The 22,685-nt window shown below is 37.3% G+C and overlaps 1 protein-coding gene across 2 annotated transcripts in view; it reads left to right on the forward strand.

The window, feature by feature from the left end:
• Nucleotides 1–421: 421 nt before the first annotated feature.
• Rpe65 (retinoid isomerohydrolase RPE65) overlaps nucleotides 422–22,685 on the forward strand; it is a 48,481-nt gene continuing 26,217 nt past the window's right edge. For both annotated transcript variants that reach the window (XM_037207262.1, XM_037207263.1), the window contains exon 1: nucleotides 422–650. In XM_037207262.1, the coding sequence (XP_037063157.1) occupies nucleotides 580–650 (71 nt within the window). In that variant the 5' untranslated portion in view covers nucleotides 422–579. The remainder of the gene's footprint in view (nucleotides 651–22,685) is intronic.

The raw sequence follows: 22,685 nt of genomic DNA on the forward strand, positions 1-22,685 counted from the left end.
AATCTATAAAACAACTCTTTCTGCATATTGAGAGTCAGTAAGTATAATCTCTCCCAAAAAATTACTGAAAGCTCTTTGCCAATATTCATTTTCTGTTCATGAGACAATTTCACATTAGAAAAGGGTACCACAATTTCTGTTGTGTTATAATATTGTTCCCCATTCTAATTGAGGGAAAACCTTTTATTTATAAAACTAGTTCCCCCCCTTAAGAATTCTCAGATGTCTCACCAGATCTGCTAATGAAGACAGTGTAGGTTAAGTTATGTGAGGGGAGCTAGCTGTAAGAGCATCACTCAGCTATGGGGAAGGGAGTGTTGCCCAGCCAACCAGGCTAGTGTGGCAGGAGATGAGGTCACAGTGGGCTGCCAGTGTGCTGCATAGTTGAACTGAGGGCACTTGCATCTGCTTGCATGTAGCTGTGGGCTGAGGGTGTGTAGTAGTGGCAGCAGCAGTAGAAAACGGGGTGTAAGCAGTTGTCAAGGCCTCCAAGCTGAAGCTATGATGGCCCAGGGAGGATGTCCAAGGAAAGCCCACAACCCATGCAGAGAGGGAGAAAGTTGCCTCAAATGAAGACACATGGAGGTGCAGAAAAAAACCCATATGATAGGAAGTGAGGGCATGGGGCCACCTGAACAACAGAGATGGCAGTAAGTGATGACTCAGTGGCAGCAAAGCAAGTGGTCATTGGGTGTTAGAATATAAATATAAATATAAGATTACTTATATTGTTCTCTTATTAAATAAAACTCAAGAATCAGATATTGGGGTAAAGTTCTGTTTGATCAGAGAAGTGGCAAGAAGTGACCAGTGACCTGCTCTTTCTGTCCTTCCTCAATCCAAAGGGGATTGAAAATCTTTCTAAGCCCCTTCTACTACTCCTTGTGTCTCTCAATATGCCCTACATCCTCCAAAACCTCCATGACTAATTCTGATCAACTAGCAGCTATCTCTGCCCTCTGATTCACAGTAAACTTTATTGTCAGTCTCAGGAGTGTCAGAGTGCAATCAAAATATACCACAACAGGGGGTGAACATTATTTTAAGTGGTTCCTCTTTTGGTAGTTTTCTGTTTAGCACTGTACCCCACTTTTTAAAATAGATTATTTAGTTTGTTCATATCTAGTTTCTTAAGTTCTTACATATTTTGGCAATTAGCCCTCTGACAGATGTGGAGTTAAAAATATTTTCTCATTCTGTGAGCTGCTGTTTTGTCCTACTAGTGCTGTCCTTTACCTTACAGAAGCTTTTCAGTTTCATCAGGTCCCATTTATGAATTGTCATCTTCACGTTTGAACTATTGGTTCAGGAAGTTGTCTCCTGTGCCAAATCTTTCAAGGCTTTTCCCCACTTCCTTTTGTATCAGATTCAATGTATGTGGTTTTATGCAGAGGTCTTTGATGCAAATGGAATTGAATTTTGTGCAGGTTGATATATATGAATCTATTTGCATTCATCTACATACAGATACCCAGTTAGACCAGCACCATTTCTGAAGATTATTTCTTTGTTCTATTTTATACTCCTGGATCCTTTATCTAAAAATCAGGTGTCCATAGGTGTCTGGACTTATGTCAGTGTCTTGGATTCAATTTTATTGATCAACCTGTTTGTTTTTATGCCAAATATCACTCAGTTTTTTATTAGTATAGCTTTGTAGTACAACTTGAAATCAGGGATGATAATACCTCCAGAAGTTCTTTTATTGTATAAGATTGTTTTAAATGTCCCAGGTTTTTGTTTTCCCATATGAACTTGAGTGTTGTTCTTTCAAGGTCTGTAAAAATTGTGTTGGAATTCTGATAAGGATTACAATGAATCTGTAGATTGCTTTTGATAGGATGGCCATTTTTCCTATATTAATCATACCAATCTATGAGCATGGGAGATCATTCCATCTCCTGGTATCTTCTCAGGTCACTTATGGAGTTGAAAATAGTTATAGTTACAGTTTTTCTGGTTACTAAATTCAAAAAGTAAACTCACAAAAGAGGTGTGAAGTTTATAAGTTTGAGAAACATAGAGCTTAACTCATTTATCTAAGAAAATGTTTTGAGGTCTAAAAAGATAGTTTTAGGTTGGTAATAACACAAGTTAGGATAGAAAGTGAGGATAGAATCCAGGTACAAAACTCTGGATTCACCAAGATAGGACAGATAATGGAGTATTTTCTCTGAATTTGCCAAATGCAAATGGACTAGACATTGTGAATATAATTCTTACCTGGTAATTGTTCTCATTGTATATAATTTTACTGTGTTAGAATGAAAACTTTCCAATTTTATTTAGGCAAAAATGAGATAAGATTTGGGATTTTTTTTTTTTTTTTTGGTTTTTCGAGACAGGGTTTCTCTGTGTAGCTTTGCACCTTTCCTGGAGCTCACTTGGTAGCCCAGGCTGGCCTCGAACTCACAGAGATCCGCCTGGCTCTGCCTCCCGAGTGCTGGGATTAAAGGCGTGCGCCATCAACGCCCGGCAAGATTTGGGATATTTTGATTGCAAACTAATGCTGCACCTGAGACTGACAATAAAGTTTGCTTTGAAGCAGAGTGCAGAGCTAGCTATTTGCTGACCAAATTATCCATAAAGGTTTTGGAGGACTGAGGAAAGATAGAGAGACACAGGAAGTAGTTGAGCAGGGCTTAGAGAGAGTCTCAGCCTTTTCTGGATCAAGAAATGAGACAGTGTAGATGGAAGTTTTTCTGTGCCCCTCCCAGTCTGGAACCACTCACACTCAAATAAACACTCAATCCTCAGGGGAGTCTTTGCCCTGGAGGAGATGGGAATGGGGGGTTGCCTGAGGGGAAGGCAGGGAGTGAGGGATTCAGGGGGTTGGAGGGAAGGGGAGAACAAGGGAATTCATGGCTGATATGTAAAATTAAATTTAATAAATAAAATTTAAAAATGAAAAAAAAGAAAAGTTGGTTATAATTTTAATAGGTCTGATTTTATATGTTGCTTGTATTTTTTCCTTGCAGCTTTTAGTATTCTTTCTTTGTTTTGTATGTTTAGTGTTTTGAATATTATGTGGTGAGGGGCTTTCTTTTCTGGGCCCATCTATTTGTTGTTCTGTAAGCTTCTTGTACCATTACATGCATCTCTTTTTCTGGTTCAGGAAAATTTTCTTCTATGATTTTGTTGAAAATATTTTCAGTGCCTTTGAGCTGGTAATCTTCTCCATTTCTATTATTCTTAGATGTGGTCATTTTATACTTTCCCAGATTTCCAGGATGTTTTGTGTCAGAACCTTTTTAGATTTAAAGTTTTCTTTTACTGATGTACCTATTTCTTCTACAATATCTCAACACCAAAGATTCTCTCTTCCATCTGTTGTATTCTGTTGGTAATGTTTGCATTTGTGGTTCCAGTTAACTTACCTAGATTTTTCATTTTCAGAATTCCCTCATTTTATGTTTTCTTTATTGCTTCTATTTCCATTTTCGGGTCTTGAATAGTTTTACTTTTTTTCCTTCAACTGTTTTTTTTAATTGACTTTCTTTAAAAGATATATTAATTTTCTCTTTAAGGACCTCACTAATCTTCATAAAGCTGGTTTTAAGGTTTTTCTTTCTTTCTTATGATTCTGTTGTGTTGGAATATTCAAGGTTTGCTCTATTTAAATATTTGTGTTCTGGTGGTGACATATTGCCTTGGCTACTATTGAGTGTGTTTTAATACTGGCCTCTAGGCATCTAGGTTTGGGGTAATTTTAGGTCGAGGTACCAATTTCTGAGAGTTTGTCTTCGTTGAATGAGTGTTTTATTTCTTGGCTTCTTTTTGCTCTCTGGTTTTCTGTTCTGTGTCCAGGGCTCTTCACAGTCTGTGTGGTCTGTGGTAGAGCAGGGAGTCTTTACCAAATTTGGAGGCTGGGACAAGGCAACTAAGAGCATGAAGGACAGGAGATAGTGGGGGGGGGGAGATAATGAGAGAGTGGGGGAATTTGGTGTGCGGGCAGTCTATCTAGACTACTCCCAGTCTGCTTGGTCTCTGGTAGGGTAGAGAGTGTCTGCTCCAGTTGGAAGCTGAGGCATAGCAAGTAGGAGGGAGTGGGGCTGGGTAGAGGGTAGGAAGAGGCTGAGATATTGAGAAAATGGGGAGTTTGGTAGGTGGACAGCCTACCTGAATTTTTCCCAGTCTGTGCAGTCTCTGTAGAGTGAAGAGTCTCCACCCCAGTTTGGGCCTGGGCTTTTGTTGGTCAGGGTGGTCCCTGATAGAGCGGAGTGTCTTCTCCCCAGTTGAGGGCTAAAGTGTGGTGAGTAGGAGGTTGGGAGACTGGGGATAAGGTGGGCAGAGGCCAAGAGAGTAGGGGAGTTTGCTGGGTGGGAATTTATCGGACTTTGCTGTCTGTGTGGTTTCTATGCAATTTTAAAGAAAGCCTTAAGTTAGAACTCATTTATAACGAGGCAACAGTGCCATCTACAGGCCTCTGATAAGCACTTCATGCACAATTTGACTTTGCTCAGTATTTTTAGGTTTATAGGGTAAAATTAATCAAAATTTAACGAGTAAATTTTCAAGTACATCCATTCCTTTGTTAGGCAATTTTTAACCACTGATCTCGTATCAATTGTCATGTACACATGTATCGTAAAAATATTAACCATAACATACAGTTTGCAGAATAGACATGGAATGAACACGGATGTCAAATCAAACAGAAGTAGATTTAAATTGAGACATCACTAACCAGTCATTGTAAGGCCATAAATAACTGCCTCAATTAGGAATAGTAGTATAGTCTATAATCTCAGCAATCATGAGTTAGAATCAAGAGGACAGCCACAAGTTTAAGACCATCTCAGGAAGCAGAGGCTGAGTGAAATATGTTTACCTGCTATACCAGTTATACATAATAGACAGTGGTTTTATTCACAGAATTTTCTATAAGGAGTTTAGAAAAATTTCTGTCTTGGGGGAGCTATCTGAAAAGCTACCTATATGGAAAGCAAACCTAAGTACAGCTGAATTGATAAATGAAAGACAAAGCCTTGACCTCCCTACTAAATCAATTAAAACTTGTTTTATGCCTCAATTACACTATGATCATAAACAGTACAGGCTGAGCTAGATAATATGTGATAAATGTGTTCTTTGTGAAAAATAATGGCAAGAAAATTGACAATTATATTGCCTACTGTTTCCAAAGAGTCCTGAATCAAATTAGCTTTTGCTAGCAATACACTCTGTTGATATGTATTCTTCATAGCAATATTGTCCAATGCCTCTATGCTACACATCAGACCACTTACTCAGTCCTTAGCTGAGAAATTACTAGCCCTATTTAGTAGATCTCCTGTGTGTACCCCTAAAGAGATCCCATATCTATGTCCATTACTGTTGAAATTATTTCCCCAGTTGTACCACAGAGCTATAATAATAAAATTAGCATGATATAGACACAAAATAGACATAATGGTCAATGAAATCAAATTAAAGAACCATACATAAATCTGAACACATGTGGACACCTGATTTCTTATATAAGGAAGTCAGAAATAGACCCTGGCAAAATAAGACAGCATCTTCAACAAATGATGCAGGTCAACCAGGATAGCTGTATATAGAATAATCCAAAAACATCCATACTTATCCCCCTGGAAAACCTCAACTGCAAATGTATCAAAGACCTCAATGTAAAACCAGATACACTGAACCTGATAGAAAAAAAGTGGGGAATATCCTTAAACTCATTGGCACAGGAAAATAACTTCTGAACAGAACATTTCTAGCACAGGCACTAAGATCAAAAATTAATAAATGGGACCTCATGAAATTGAAAGGCTCCTGCACAGCAAAAGACACCATTATTCAGACATAATGATAGCCTACAGAATGGGAAATATTGTTTTTAAAAACTACACAGCCAGTAGAAGGATAATATACAAAATATATAAAGAAATAAAAAACTAGATATTAAGTAAACAAATAACCCAGTTAAAATGGGGTACAGATTAAATAGAGAATGGTCAATAGAGGAAACTCAAATGGCACCTAAAGAAATATTCAACATCTTTAGACATCAAATCAAAACTATTTTGAGATTTTATCTTATAGCTGGCAAAGACACTTGTTCAACCATGTTCATTGCTGCTCTATTCATACTATACGGAAATTGGAAACAACCTAGATGTCCCTCAACAAAAGAGTGGATAAGTAAATGTAATACAATGCAGTATACTCAAACATTAAAAAATGAAATCCTGAAATTCTTAGACAAATACGGTATGCATTCACTTATATGTAAATATTAGCTGTTAAGTCAATAATAACCAAGCTACACTCTGTAGAACCACAGAAACTAGGCATACTGGGGAGTGGGAGTGACAGATATCCCTAGGAAAGGGAAATAGAATAAATAGTAACCAATGAGTGCAGGGGCTGGAACAAGAGAAACACATGGAGAGGAGGAAAAAGAGAGGGGTATGAATGGTGGAATATGGAGAGAGAAAGCTAAAATTAATGGCCTTTTGAAGGATAGTATGGAAACCTAATATAGTGCAAGCTTCTGAAAATGTACACATATACCAAGGTGATCTAAGTGAAATCACCAAAAACTTGGGGAGACAGAGCCCCAACTGGCCATCTCTTGTCGCCAAATGCATGTTTCAATACCAGGATTGGGTTACATCTAATTGAGTTGGCCAAAGAAGCCTTATGGAAATCCTCAAACAAACTATACTGTGGCCAAGATTATAGGCTGCTTTCTACAAACTGATGGCAAGGCCCCATGGTTGAAGACAATACCTACCCCACTCATTGAACATGGAGAAGTCAAGCCAGTGCCTACATAAAACTTTTACCCATATATTCTAGCATCTTTGGTACAGAAAGATATTCTGTATGTTACCAAAGAAGAAACATAAACACCAAGCCAGACCTAAACCATTTGATCTACAGTGGTGTTCTGCATGAAAAAAAAAATGCCAATGCAATGGTGGCATAATGCTTGTGGTAGTAACCAACCAATATCTGATTTTTCTGAAGGCCCACTACACTAGAGGGAGCTCATACCCAACACTGCTTGGGTGACCAAGTGACCAAGAACCTGAGATTTGGTAGCTCAGGGACCTAGCGTAAAACCAAATACTGTGTTAAAAAATAACAACATAAACCATAGCAATAAACTGACTCTTAATTTCATTCTGTTATACTTATAGATCATTGATCATTGTCTTCCTCAGCCATCATCAGAGAGCTTCCTCCTACAGCTTTTGGGAACAAATACAGATAAATTATATTTACTCATTAATTGCTCATTAGTATTAGCCATGAGATTAATGTTAGTGACTCAACAATGTGTACAGATCTATAGTAAATAAGGTATTTTTAAATGGAAACATACACAAAGCACTGTTACATATCTGTTGCTTCATAGAGATTATGTAACCACAGATTCACAGGCTAACCCTGTACTTCACTTGGGAACAAAAGTTTGGTTTTTTAGAACTCAGTGCTCATTGTGACTCTATATAATATTACTGTGAACAATGAGAGTCATTTTTCTTGCTACATTTACAAGAAAGGGAAATATTATGATTGGGTTTTTCTCTTTGAAATTTCCATATTTCTGTGGTATAGTCACAGTATTTGTGAGGCTTCAGCACAAGGATTGCTATAGGTTCATGGTCATTTGGGCTACACAGTAAATGCCTGCTGTGGAATAATGCTCTTGTACACTGTAAAGATTTGTCACTCGTATTGGTTTAATAAAATGTTGATTGGCCAGTAACCAGACAGGAAGTATATGCAGGGTGACCAGAGTAGGAGAATTCTGAGAGGAAGAAGGGCAGAGTTAGGAGTCACCAGCCAAATGGTGTTGTATTTGAATTGATTGACTGCTGGGGAAGGAGCAACAGCTATTAAGAAACATTTGATTATAAGTGTTGATGGATTAATCCAACCTATATATTTTGAAAATGCCTTGCTTCAAAATTTAAGTCAAAAGATATGTTACTTTGGAGAAGAAGTTATACTTTTATTTCGAAAGGAAATGAGAAGCTTTGGATTCATTCTGTGTTAAGAAAAATCAGATTTTATCCACCTGTCTGTTTTTATTTCAATACCATGCTGTTTTTATTAATATAGCTCTATAGTAGAGCTTGAAGTCAGGGATGGTGATACCTCCAGAGGTTCTTTTCTTGGATGGGATTGTTTTAGATATTCTGACTTTTTGTTTTTCCATGCGAACTTGAGTATTGTTATTTTGAGGTCTGGGAAGAATTGTGTTGGGATATTAATGATGATTGCACTGAACCTATAGATTGCTTTTAGTAAAATTGACATTTTTACTATGTTAAACCTACCAATCTAAGAGCATGGGAGATCTTTCCATCTTCTGATATCTTCAGTTACTTTCTTCAAAAAATTAAAGTTCTTGTCATACAAATCTTTCACTTGTTTGATTAGAGTTACCCCAAGATATTTTATATTATTCATGGTTATTGTAAAAGGTATTGTTTCCATGATTATTTTCTCATCCCATTTACCATTTATATATAGGAGGAATACTGATTTTTTTTTTAGTTAATCTTGTATCAAGCCATATCACTAAAGGATTTTCATCAGATGTAGGAGATTCCTGGTAGAATTTTGGGGTTATTTATAGATACTATCATATCATCTGCAAATAGCAAAAGTTTGACTTCTTCCCTTCAATTTGTAGTGCCTTGATCTCCTTCTCTTGTCTTATTGCTCTAGCTAGAACTTTGAGTACTATATTGAATAGATACAGAGAGAGTGGACAGCATTGTCTTGATCCTGATTTGCTTTGAATTTCTCTCCATTTAATTTGATGTTAGTTGTCACCTTGCTTTATATTGCTTTTTATTATGTTTAGGTATGTTCCTTGTATCCCTGATCTCTCCAAGACCTTTATCATGAAGGGGTGCTAGATTTTTGTCATAGGCTTTTCAGCATCTAATGAGATAATCATGTGGCGGGTTTTCTTTCAGTTTGTTTATATGGTGAATTACATTGACAGATTTTCATATGTTGACTCATATCTACATCTCTGGAATGAAGCCTTCTTGGTCATGGTGGATGCTTTTTTGATTTGTCCTTGGATTCAATTTGCCAGTATTTTATTGAGTATTTTTTGTGTTAATATTCATAAGGGAGCTTGCTCTATAATTCTCTTTCTTTGCTGCATCTTTGTGTTTGGGTATCAGAACAACTGTAGCATCATAAAAAGAATTTGGAAATATTCCTTCTTTTTCTATTGTGTGGAACAGTTTGAGAAGCATTGGTATTAGCTCTTCTTTAAAATTCTGGTAGAAATCTGCACAGCAACCATCTGGCCTTGGACTTTTTTTGGTTAGGAGACTTTTAATGACTGCTTCTATTTCCTTAAGGGTTATAGGTCTATTTAAATTGTTTATCTGGTCTTGATTTAATTTTGGTATGTGGTACCTATAAAGAAAATTGTTCATTTCTTTTAGATGTTCTAATTTTGTGGAGTACAGGTTTTTGAAGTATGACTTAATGATTGTCTGGATTTCCTCATTGTCTGTTGTTATGTGCCCCTTTTTGTTTCTGATTTTGTTAATTTGTATATTTTCTCTCTTTCTTTTAGTTAGTTTGAATAAGTGTTTTTTGTTTGTTTGTTTGTTTGTTTTCTTTGTTTCTATTTTATTGATTTCAGCCCTCTGGCTATTTCCTGCTATCTACTCCTCTTAAGAATGTATGCTTCTTTTTGTTCTAGAGCTTTCAGGTGTGCTATTATGTCACAAATTTCTTAAAATTCTTTATGTAGGCACTTAGTATTAAGAGCTTTCCTCTTACCACTGCTTTGACGGTGTCCCGTAAGTTTGGACATGTTTATGCATTCATTTTCATTAAATTCTAAGAAGTCTTTAATTTCTTTCTTAATTTCTTGCTTGACCCAGTGGTAATTCAGTTAAGAGCTGTTCAATTTCTATGACATTGTAGGCTTTTTATAGTTTGTGTTGTTGTTGAACTCTTAATTTTGACCCATGGTGATCTGATAAGACACAGGGGGTTGTTCCAATTTTTTGTGTCTGTTGAGATTTGCTTTGTGACCTAGTATGTGGTCAGATTTAGAGAAGGTTCCATGAGGTGCTAAGAAGGAGGTATATTCTTTTGTGTCTGGATGAAATGTTTTGTAGATGTCTGTTTAGTCCATTTGAATCATAACATCTGTTAGTTCCCTTATTTCTCTGTTAAATTTCTGTCTGGCAGACCTGTCCATTGGTGATAGTGGAGTGTTGAAGTCTTCCACTATTAATTTATGGGGTTTGATGTGTGATTTAAGCTTTGGTAATGTTTCTTTTACAAATGTGGGTACCTACAGGACAGAGGTGGTGCACGCCTTTAATCCCAATACTCAGGAGGCAGAGCCAGGCAGATCTTTATGAGTTTGTGTGGTGGTATTGTGTTCCCCAAAATATTGTGTACCTTAATAAACTTATCTGGGGTCAGAGAACAGAAAAGCCACTAGTTAGGCAGTGATAGTACACGCCTTTAATCCTAGCATTCCAGAGACAGAAATCCCTCTGGATCTCTGTGAATTCAAGGCCACATTGGAAACAGCCAGGCATGGTGACTCACACCTTTAATCCCAGGAAGCAAGCCTTTAATCCTAGGGAGTGATGGTAGAAAGCAGAAAGGTATATAAGGTGTGAGGACCAGAAACTAGAAGCATTTGGCTGGTTAAGCATTTGACTGGTTAAGCATTCAGGCTTTTGAGCAGTAATTCAGCTGAGACCCATTCCGGAGGAGGACTCAGAGGCCTCCAGGCTGAGGAAACAAGACCAACTGAGAAGTTGACCAGAACTTTTAAGATTCCTGCTACAAGTGTGAGGTCAGCCTGGTTTACAGAGTGAGATCCAGGCCAGGCACCAAAGCTACACAGAGAAACCCTGTCTTGAGAAACAAAACAACAACAACAAAAAATGTGGGTGCCTTTGTGTTTGGGGCATAAATGTTCAGAACTGAGACTTCATCTTAATGGATTTTTTTCTGTGATAAATAAGAAATGTCTGTTTCCATCTCTTTTTATTAACTTTAGCTTGAAGTCTATTTTGTTAGGTATTAGGATAGCTACCCTGGTTTGCTTCTTAGGTCTATTTAATTGGAAAATCTTCTCCCAAACCTCTACTCTGAGGTAATGTCTGTCTTTGAAGTTGAGGTGTTTCTTGTATTCAGCAGAAGAATGGATCCTGTTTTCATTCCAATACTGTTAGCCTGTGTCTTTTTATTGGCAAATAGAGTCCATTGATACTAAGAGATATTAATGACCAGTGATTGTCAATTCCTGTTATTTTTTGGTTTTGGTGGTGGTGGTGGTGGTGGTGGTAGTGTGTGTGTGTGTGTGTGTGTGTGTGTGTGTGTGTGTGTGTGTGTGTATGTGTCCCTTCTTTGAGTTTTGCTGCTGTGAGATTATCTATTGCCTGTGTTTTCATGGGTGCAGCTAACTTTCTTGGGTTGGAGTTTTCCTTCTAGTTCTTTCTGTAGGACTGAATTCATGGATAGTATTGTTTAAATCTGATTTTGTCATGAAATATCTTGTTTTCTATGTCTATGGTGACTGAATGTTTTGCTGGTTATAATAGTCTGGGCTGGCAACTGAGGTCTCTTAGTGTCTGCAATACATCTGTCCAGGACCTTCCAGCTTTTAAAGTCTCTGTTGAAAAGCTGGGTATAGTTCTGATAGGTCTGCCTTTATAGGATACTTAGCCTTTTTCCTTTATAGCTCTTAATATTCTTTCTTTATTCTGTATGTTTAGTGTTTTGATTATTAGGTGGTGAAGGAACTTTTTTTTGGTCCAGGATATTTGGTGTTCTATAAGCTTCTTGTACCTTTATAGATATGTCCTTCTTTAGATTGGGAAATTTTTCTACTATGACATTTTTGAATATATTTTCTGTGCCTTTGATCTGGAATTCTTCTCCTTCTTCTGTCTCTGTTATTTTTGGGTTTAGTCCTTTCATGGTGTCCCAGATTTTCTGATTGTTTTGTGTTAGGAATCTTTTGAATTTAACATTTTCTTTGAACTATGAAACTATTTTCTTTATCATATCTTCAGTGCTTGTGATTCTGTCTTCCATCTCTTATACTCTGTTGGTGATGCTTCCATTGTAGTTCTTGTTTGCTTACCCAGATTTCCCATTTCTAAAATTCCTTCTGTTTGTGTTTTCTCTATTGCCTCTATTTCAATTTTCAAATCTTGAACTATTTTCTTCACCTGTTTGACTGTATTTTCTTGGCTTTCTTAAAGAAATTTATTGATTTCTTCCAATTTTTTGTTTGTCTTTTCCTCAACTTCTTTAAGGGAATTTTTCATTTCCTCTTTAAGGCCTCTATCATCTTCATATAGTTATTTTTTTTTAGTAAAACCAAAATTTATTATAAGCCACAGTCGTCCAAGGGGCCTCCATGCTATATATATAGCCTCCATGGTTCTATGGGTTATAGTCTGATTGTTCTTTACTTTATATCTAGAATCCACTTATGAATGAGTACATACCATAACTGTCTTTCTGGGTTTAGGTTACTTCACTCAGGATGATTTTTTTCTAGTTCCATCCATTTGCCTGCAAATTTCATGCTTTCGTTGTTTTTCTCTGCTGAGTAGTACTCCATTGTGCATATGTACCACATTTTTTTTTCATCCATTCTTCCATTCACAGGCATCTAGGTTGTTTCCAGGTTCTGACTATTACAAATAGTGCTGCTATGAATATAGCTGAGCATGTATCTTTATGGTATGAATCAGCATTCCTTAGGTATATGCCCAAGAGTGGGATGGCTGGATCTTGAGGTAGTTCGATTCCTAATTTTCTGAGAAACCACCATACTGATTTCCACAGTGGTTGTACAAGCTTACATTCCCACCAACATTGGAGGAGTGTTCCCTTTGCTCCACATCCTCTCCAACATTGACTGTCATTGGTTTTTTTTTTTTAAGGTATTTTTTTTAATTTATTTTACAACACCATTCAGTTCAACATAATAGCCACAGATTCCCCTGTTCTCCCCCTCTCACCCCCCTCCCCCTCCCCCCAGCCCACCCCCCATTCCCACCTCCTCCAGATCAAGGTCTCCCCGAGGACTGGGATCGACCTGGTAGACTCAGTCCAGGCAGGTCCAGTCCCCTCCTCCCAGACCGAGCCAAGCATCCCTGCATAAGTCCCAGGATTCAAACAGCCAACTCATGCAACTAGCCCAGGATCCGGCACCAACGCACAGCTGCCTCCCAAACAGATCAAGCCAATCGACTGTCTCACACATTCAGGGGGCCTGATCCAGTTGGGGGCCCCTCAGCCTTTGGTTCATAGATCCTGTGCTTCCATTCATTTGGTTATTTGTCCCTGTGCTTTATCCAACCTTGGCCTCAACAATTCTCGCTCATATAAACCCTCTTCTTTCTCACTAATTAGACTCCCAGTGCTCCACCAGGGGCCCAGCTGTGGATGTCTGCATCCAGATTCCTCAGTCCTTGGATGGGGTTTATGGCACAACTATCAGGGTGTCTGGCCATCCCATCACCAGAGTAGGTCAGTTCCTGCTGTCTCTCAACCATTGCCAGCAGTCTTTTGCAGGGGTATCTTTGTGGATCTCCATGGGTCTCCCTAGCTCTCTGCTTCCTCCCCTTCTCATGTGGTTTTCATTTACCATGGTCTCCTATTCCTTGTTCTCCCTCTTATTTCTTCATCCAGCTAGGATCTCCCACTCTCTTTCCCTCGACTGTCGCCCTTCATTGTTCCCACTCATGACCAGGCTGTTCATATAGATCTCATCCATTTCTCCGTGTCTTTTTTGGGGTCCCGTTTTCCAGGTAGCCTCACTGGTGATGTGAGTAGCAGTCCAGTCATCCTTGTTCCACATCTAGCATCTTCCTATGAGTGAGTACATACCATATTTGTCATTCTGAGTCTGGGTTACCTCACTCAGGATGATTTTTTCTAGATCCATCCATTTGCCTGCAAACCGTATGATGTCATTGTTTTTCTCTGCTGAGTAGTATTCCACTGTGTATATGTGCCACAATTTATTTATCCATTCTTCAGTTGAAGGGCATCTAGGTTGTTTCCAGGTTTTGGCTATTACAAACAATGCTGATATGAACATAGCTGAGCAAGTGCTCTTGTGGTATGATTGAGCATTTCTTGGGTATATGCCCAGGAGTGGTATAGCTGGATCTTGGGGGAGATTGATCCCCAATTTTCTAAAAAAGCACCATATTGATTTCCAAAGTGGTTGTATAAGCTTGCATTCCCACCAGCAGTGGAGGAGAGTTCCCCTAGTTCCACATCCTCTCCAGCATAAAGTGTTTTCAGTGTTTTTGATCTTAGCCACTCTGACAGGTGTAAGGTGGTATCTCAGAGTTGTTTTGATTTGCATTTCCCTGATGATTAGGGATGTTGAGCAATTCCTTAAATGTCTTTCAGCCATTTGGGTTTCCTCTGTTGAGAATTCTCTGTTTAGTTCTAAAGCCCATTTCTTAATTGGACTGTTGGTCGTTTTGATGTCTAATTTCTTGAGTTTCTTATATATTCTGGATATCAGTCCTCTGTCACATGTGGGGTTGGTGAAGATCTTTTCCCATTCTGTAGGTTGTCGCTTTGCCTTGTTGACCATATCCTTTGCTCTATAAAAGCTTCTCAGTTTCAAGAGGTCCCATTGATTGATTGTTTGTCTCAGTGTCTGCGCTACTGGTGTTATATTTAGGAAGTGATCTCCTATGCCAATGCGTTCAAGACTACTTCCTACTTTCTCTTCTAGCAGGTTCATGGATTTATGTTGAGGTCTTTGATCCACTTGCACTTAAGTTTTGTGCACGGTGACAGATATGGATCTATTTGCAGCCTTCTACATGTTGATATCCAGTTATGCCAGCACCAATTGTTGAAGATGCTTTCTTTCTTCCATTGTACACTTTTGGCTTCTTTGTCAAAAATTATATGTCCATAGGCGTGTGGGTTAATGTCAGGGTCTTCAATTTGATTCCATTGGTCCACATGTCAGTTTTTATGCCAATACCAAGCTGTTTTTATTACTGTAGCTCTATAGTAGAGCTTGAAGTCAGGGATTGTGATGCCTCCAGAAGAAGCAAAGTCTCCCGGGAAGAATAGATGCCAGGAAATTATCAAAGTGAGAGGTGAAATTAATAAATTAGAAACTAAGAGAATAATACAAAAAATTAATGAAACAAAGAGTTGGTTCTTTGAGAAAATCAACAAGATAGACAAGCCCTTATCCAAACTAACCAAAAGACAGAGAGAGAGAATCCAAATCAACAAAATCAGAAATGAAAAGGGGGACATAACAACAGACATTGAGGAAATCCAGAGAATTATCAGGTCATATTTCAAAAACCTCTACTCCACAAAACTGGAAAACCTAAAAGAAATGGATAATTTTCTGGGTAGGTACCACATACCTAAGTTAAATCAAGACCAGATAAACTATTTAAATAGCCCAATAACCCCTAAGGAAATAGAAACAGTCATTAAAAGTCTCCCAACCCAAAAAAGCCCAGGACCAGATGGTTTCAGCACAGAATTCTACCAGATCTTCAAAGAAGAGTTAATACCAATACTCTCTAAATTGTTCCACATAATAGAAACAGAAGGAACATTACCAAACTCCTTCTATGAGGCTACAATTACCCTGATTCCTAAACCAAACAAGGATGCAACAAAGAAAGAGAACTACAGACCGATCTCCCTCATGAACATTGAAGCAAAAATACTCAATAAAATACTGGCAAACAGACTCCAAGAACACATCAGAGCAATTATCCACCATGATCAAGTAGGCTTCATCCCAGGGATGCAAGGGTGGTTCAACATACGAAAGTCCATCAATGTAATACACCATATAAACAAACTCAAAGAAAAAAACCACATGATCATCTCACTAGATGCAGAAAAGGCATTTGACAAAATCCAACACCCCTTCATGATAAAAGTCTTGGAGCGATCAGGAATACAGGGAACATACCTAAACATAATAAAGGCAATATATAGCAAACCAACAGCCAACATCAAATTAAATGGAGAGAAACTCAAAGCAATTCCACTAAAATCAGGAATGAAGCAAGGCTGTCCACTCTCCCATACTTATTCAATATAGTACTTGAAGTTCTAGCCAGAGCAATAAGACAACATAAGGAGATTAAGGGGATACAAATTGGAAAGGAAGAAGTCAAGCTTTCCCTATTTGCAGATGACATGATAGTATACTTGAGTGACCCCAAAGATTCCACCAAGGAATTGATAAAGCTTATAAACACCTTCAGCAACATAGCAGGATACAAGATCAACTCAAAAAAATCAGTAGCCCTCCTATATACAATGGACAAAGAAGCTGAGAAGGCAATTAGAGATACATCACCCTTTACAATAGCCAAAAATGACATAAAATACCTTGGGGTAACACTAACCAAGCAAGTGAAGGACCTATATGACAAGAACTTTAAGTCCCTGAAAAAAGAAATTGAAGAAGATGTCAGAAAATGGAAAGATCTCCCATGCTCATGGATAGGCAGGGTTAACATAGTAAAAATGACAATCTTACCAAAAGCATTTTACAGATTCAATGCAATCCTCATCAAAATACCAACACAATTCTTCACAGACCTGGAAAGAATAATACTCAACTTCATATGGAAAAACAAAAAACCCAGGATAGCTAAAAGAAACCTGTACAATAAAACAACATCTGGAGGCATCATAATCATTGGTGGTTTTGATCATAGCCATTCTGACAGGTGTAAGGTGGTATCTCAGAGTAGTTTTGATTTGCATTTCTCTGATGATTAAGGATGTTGAGCATTTCTTTAAATGTCTTTCAGCCAATTTTGATTCTTGTTTTGTGAATTCTCTGTTTAGCTCTTTAGCCGACTTTTTTATTGGACTATTTAGTAGTTTGATGTCTAGTTTCTTGAGTTCTTTATATACTGTGGAGATCAATCCTCTGTCAGATGTGGGGTTGGTGAAGATCTTTTCACATTCTGTTGGCTGTCTTTTTGTCTTATTGACTATGTCTTTTGCCCTGGAAAAGCTTCTCAATTTCGAGAGGTCCCATTTATTAATTGTTGTGTTCAGGGTCTGTGCTGTTGGTGTTTTATTTAGGAAATGGTCTCCAGTGCCAATGCATTCAAGAGTGCTTCCTACTTTCTTTTCTATTAAGTTTAGTGTAACTGGATTTATGTTCAGGTCTTTGGTCCACTTGGACTTGAGTTTTGTGCATGGTGAAAGATATGGATCTATTTGTAATCTTTTACATATTGACATCAAGTTATGCCAGCACCATTTGTTGAAGATACTTTCTTTTTTCCATTGTATAGTTTTGGGTCCTTTGTCAAAAACCAGGTGTTCGTATGTTCATGGATTAATGTCAGGGTCTTCGATTCAATTCCATTGGTCCATATGTCGGTTTTTATACCAGTACCAAGCTGTTTTTATTACTATAGCTCTATAGTAGAGTTTGAGGTCAGGGATGGTGATGCCTCCAAAGGTTGCTTTATCATATAGGATTCTTTTAGCTATCCTGGGTCTTTCGTTTTTCCATATGAAGTTGAGTATTTTTCTTTCCAAGTCTGTGAAGAATTGTGTTGGGATTTTGATGGGGATTGCATTGAATCTGTAGATTGCTTTTGGTAAGATTGCCAATTTTACTATGTTAATCCTACCTATCCATGATCATGGGAGATCCTTCCATTTTCTGATATCTTCTTCAATTTCTTTCTTTAGAGATTTAAAGTTCTTATCAAAAAGGTCCTTCATTTGTTTAGTTAGTGTTATCCCAAGGTATTTTATATTATTTGTGGCTATTGTAAAGGGTGATGTTCTTCTGACTTCTTTCTCAGCCCTTTTATCATTTTGTGTATAGGGGGGCTACTGATTTTTTTGAGTTGATCTTGTATCCTGCCACTTTGCTGAAGGAGTTTATCAACTGTAGGAGTTCCCTGGTAGAGTTTTTGGGGGCACTTATGTATACTATCATATCATCTGCAAATAGTGAAAGTTTGTCTTCTTCCTTGCCAATTTGTATCTCTTTGATCTCCTTTTGTTGTCTTATTGCTCTAGCTAGAACTTCTAGTACTATATTGAATAAATATGGGGAGAGTGGATAGCCTTGTCTTGTTCCTGAACTTAGTGGTATCGCTTTGAGTTTCTCTCTGTTTAATTTGATGTTTGCTGTTGGCTTGCTACAAATTGCCTTTATTATGTTTAGAAATGTCCCTTGTATTCCTGATCTTTCTAAGACCATTATCATGAAGGGGTGTTGGATTTTATCAAAGGCTTTTTCAGCATCTAATGAGATGATCATGTGGTTTTTTTCTTTCAGTTTGTTTATATGGTGTATTACATTGACTGATTTTCGTATGTTGAACCATCCTCGCATCCCTGGGATGAATCCTACTTGGTCGTGATGGATAATTGTTTTGATGTATTCTTGAATTCGGTTTGCCAATATTTTGTTGAGTATTTTTGTATCAATATTCATAAGGGAGATTGGTCTGTAGTTTTCTTTCTTTGTTGCATCTTTGTGTGGTTTGGGTATCAGAGTAATTGTAGCCTCATAAAAAGAGTTTGGTAGTGTTCCTTCTGTTTCTATTGTGTGGAACACTTTGAAGAGAATTGGTATTAGTTCTTCTTTGAAAGTCTGGTAGAATTCTGCACTGAATCCATCTGGTCCTGGGCTTTTTTTTGGTTTGGAGACTTTTGATGACTAGTTCTATTTCTTTAGGGGTTATTGGTCTATTTAAGTGGTTTATCTGGTCTTGATTTAATTTTGATATGTGGTATTTATCCAGAAAATTGTCCATTTCTTCCTGGTTTTCCATTTTTGTGGAGTACAGGTTTTTTAAGTATGATCTGATGATTCTCTGGATTTCTTCGTTGTCTGTTGTTATGTCTCCCTTTTCATTTCTGATTTTGTTAATTTTGGTGCTCTCTCTTTGCCTTTTGGTTAATTTGGCTAGGGGTTTGTCTATCTTGGTGATTTTTTCAAAGAACCAACTCTTTGTTTCATTGATTTTTTTGTATTTTTCTCGTTTTTCTATTTCATTGATTTCAGCCCTCAATTTGATTATTTCCTGGCATCTATTTCTCCTGGGTGAGTTTGTTCTTTTTGTTCTGGAGCTTTCAGTTGTGCTGTTAATTCCTTGGTATGGGATTTCTCCATCTTCTTTATGTGTGCATTTAGAGCTATGAATTTTCTTCTTAGCACTGCTTTCATAGTGTCCCATAAGTTTGGGTATGTTGTACTTTCATTTTCATTGAATTTGAGGAAATCTTTAATTTCTTTCTTTATTTCTTCCTTGACCCATTGATGTTTCAGGTGGGCATTATTCAGTTTCCATGAGTTTGTGGGTTTTCTATAATTTTTGTTGTTGTTGAAGTCTAACTTTAAGGCATGGTGGTCTGATAAGATACAGGAGGTTATTCCAATTTTTTGTATCTGTTGAGATTTGTTTTGTGGCCAAGCGTGTGGTCAATTTTTGAGAAGGTTCCATGGGGTGCTGAGAAGAAGCACCCCATGTGCTTAGGATGGAATGTTCTGTAGATGTCTATTAATTCCATTTGAGTCGTAACATCTGTTAGGTCCTTTATTTCTTTGTTAAGTTTCAGTTTGGTAGATCTGTCTTTTGATGAGTGTGGTGTGTTAAAATCTCCCACTACTAATGTGTGTGGTTTGATGTGCGTTTTAAACTTTAGTAGTGTTTCTTTTATGAATGTGGGTGCTTTTGTATTTGGAGCATAAATGTTTAGAATCGAGACTTCCTCTTGGTGGATTTTTCCTGTGATAAATATGTAATGTCCATCCTGATCTCTTTTGATTGATTTTAGTTTGAAGTCTATTTTATTAGATATTAGGATAGCTACACCAGGTTGTGTCTTATGTCCATTTGCTTGGAAAGCCTTTTCCCAGTCCTTTACTCAGAGTTATTGTCTGTCTTTGAAGTTAAGGTGTGTTTCTTGTATGCAGCAGATGGATGGGTCCTGTTTTCTTATCCATTCTGTTACCCTGTGTCTTTTTATAGGTGAGTTGAGACCATTGATATTGATGGATATTAATGACCAGTGATTGTTAATTCCTGTTATTTTTTGTGGTTGTGTTGTGTTGTCCTTCTTTGGTGTATGTTGCTGTGGGATGATCTATTGCTTGATTTTTCATGGATATGTTTAGCTTCTTTGGATTGGATTTTCCCTTCTAGTGCTTTCATATAGTTATTTTTAAAGTCATTTTCTTGTGCTTCAGTTTTGTGAAAATGTTCAGGTCTTGCTGTTGTAGAATCATTGGATTCTGATGGTGATATGTTGCCCTTTCTGTTGTTGAATGTATTCTTACAGTGGCGTTAGGCATCTAGGTTTGGGATGATTATAGGTACAGGTGTCGATTCTTGTGTTGTCTTTGTTGAGTGGGTGTTTTGTTCCTTTATTATTTTTTTCCTTTATTATCTTCCTGAATGACCAAGTGTTCTGATGGTTGACAAATCTTCAGGTCCAATAGGGTTGTCTCACCTGAGTTTTGTGGGGGTTTGGGTGCCTAGATCCAGCATATCCTTCTATTCTTCTGGCTGGTATGGGCTGTACCTGTGCCTATGGAGTCTGTTCTTCCAATTGGTATGGGTTGTGCTTATGCCTGTAGAATCTTTTGAAGTTGTGGGGAATGGCTGGCCATAGAAAGGATGATGAGGTAGGTGGGGTTGGGCAGCAGATTGGGTCTTGGGGGAACAGAATCCATTGTGTGGCAGCACTGGTGATACACCCTGGAGGCAGATCTCTCACCTGGTAGGGACTGCACAGGGGAGAATTCCACTGCCCTGGAGCAGGGCCCAGCTGCCTTGCTGGGGCTCAGATGGAGGAGGAGGGGGCATAGATGTGACCTGGGGCTTAAGGTCTGGAGATTGGGGCATTTCAGCTGGGAGGCCAATGACTGAAATTTTTATTGACTTATATATTGTTACTATATTATTGGTTAATTCAATCAATTTGTTTTTTTCAACTCAACTACTGATTTCCATTTAATGAGAGTTTGGATATTGGAGAAAGATGCTAGAACTTATGCTCTGTTCTTTGGTTCTCTTCCTAGATACTCTAGAGTCTAGTGATCTAGTAACTGCATGAATGTTTTTTTAACTTGTTTAACTACCAACACTGATGTAATATTTCTTCAAAGAAATCTTATTTCTGTTACATTTACTCCATTTCTTAACTTTATTGATTATTTCTAAGGTAGATCTTTTGAAAATAACAGTTAAAATGCAGAATCAGTGCAATTGAAAGTCTCTAAGTCTAGTTTTGAAAAGAAATTCTTGTTAAAGTATCTTTAAATAATGAATGTGATAATAATACATTAAAATCTCAGAAACTTATTCTCAAAATAATAAAATGGCAGTTGACTCAACAGGAGAAACATCATATAAAAATATTTATTTAGAAGTACAAACACAATAGATCAAAGTGCTTTTAGGGACAAGATTCTTTGGATAGATGCCTAACTAAATAATCCCTGAGCAGTTTTCATTAACTAAAGCAAAGTAAGATATGTAGGATTTACAAAACAAAGAAATACTATAATTCTGATTTAATGTGAATTTATCCATAGAGGGATAGATGCCAGAAACAGACATTACAGCAGTTACTTGGAATGTCTTGCAGCTTAAAAGCCATTTTGTGCTATTTTCAGCAGTTGGGCACTAATCAACAAGTTTTCTTGGTAAGCTATTAAAACCTACTAATCTGTTTTCCCCTCTCAGGTTTTTCTTTTTTTTTTTTTTTTTTTTGTATGCATGGTAAACAGATTCTAAAGTCAACTAATTCAACAAGTCTGACTTGAGTCTGGGCTATTTCTGCTATTTTAGTTTTTCATAATTACATTTGCAAATTTAACAAATATTTGATTAGATGTTTAATTATAAAATAGCAATAAATTCCTATAACTTATACATGATTTTCTCTCCTCTCCTAAGTAGTGTTGCACTGTTGTACTGATTACAGCTAAGAAGGAACTTACTTTTGCCGAGTTTTCCAAACTAAATTCTTTGGGAAACCTGTTTAGAATTCTGTGTACTGAATCATGGTTTGAATAGCTTGGCCTGAGCAAAAGATATTCCACATAACCTTAAAAAAAAAGTTCTTGAGCATTCTCTATGCATCAAGTCTAAAATGTTATAAACTGCCCACAACTTTTTTATCAACCATAATAATATTACCTTCATATGATATAGGTGGTATCATAAAAATAGTTTATCTTTTCTTTCTCCCAGTTATATTCTCATTGTTTTGCTCACAGTGAATTAACATTAAGAAGGATATAGAAGGTGTTAACTCATCTATTTTTTCACTTCCAGGCAGTTATAGATACTAGAAGAATAGGCAAGGACCTTGTTGTCATCATTGTCCACAATAGTTGTTACTGAGTTTTATTTCACCATGCCATAACTATATTGTAACATGCTACACATATGGACACACAATTAACCTTTCTGTGTAAATTTAGGAAATTCTGCTTTTCACTTCTATAAATGTAAAATTAGTAAATTTAAAAAAGTTTGAAGTCATCATTATAAGGTTAATATTGAAACTTGAGGAAACAACTTTCCCCAGCTGTGACAAAATGCTGAGAAAATCAACTTTAAGGAAGAAAGATTTATTTTGCTTCACTGTTTCAGAGGTCTATCATAACTTGACTCTGGTGCTTTTAGACC

Source organism: Peromyscus leucopus, chromosome 6 (genome assembly GCF_004664715.2).
Source record: "Peromyscus leucopus breed LL Stock chromosome 6, UCI_PerLeu_2.1, whole genome shotgun sequence".
Lineage (NCBI taxonomy): Eukaryota > Metazoa > Chordata > Mammalia > Rodentia > Cricetidae > Peromyscus > Peromyscus leucopus.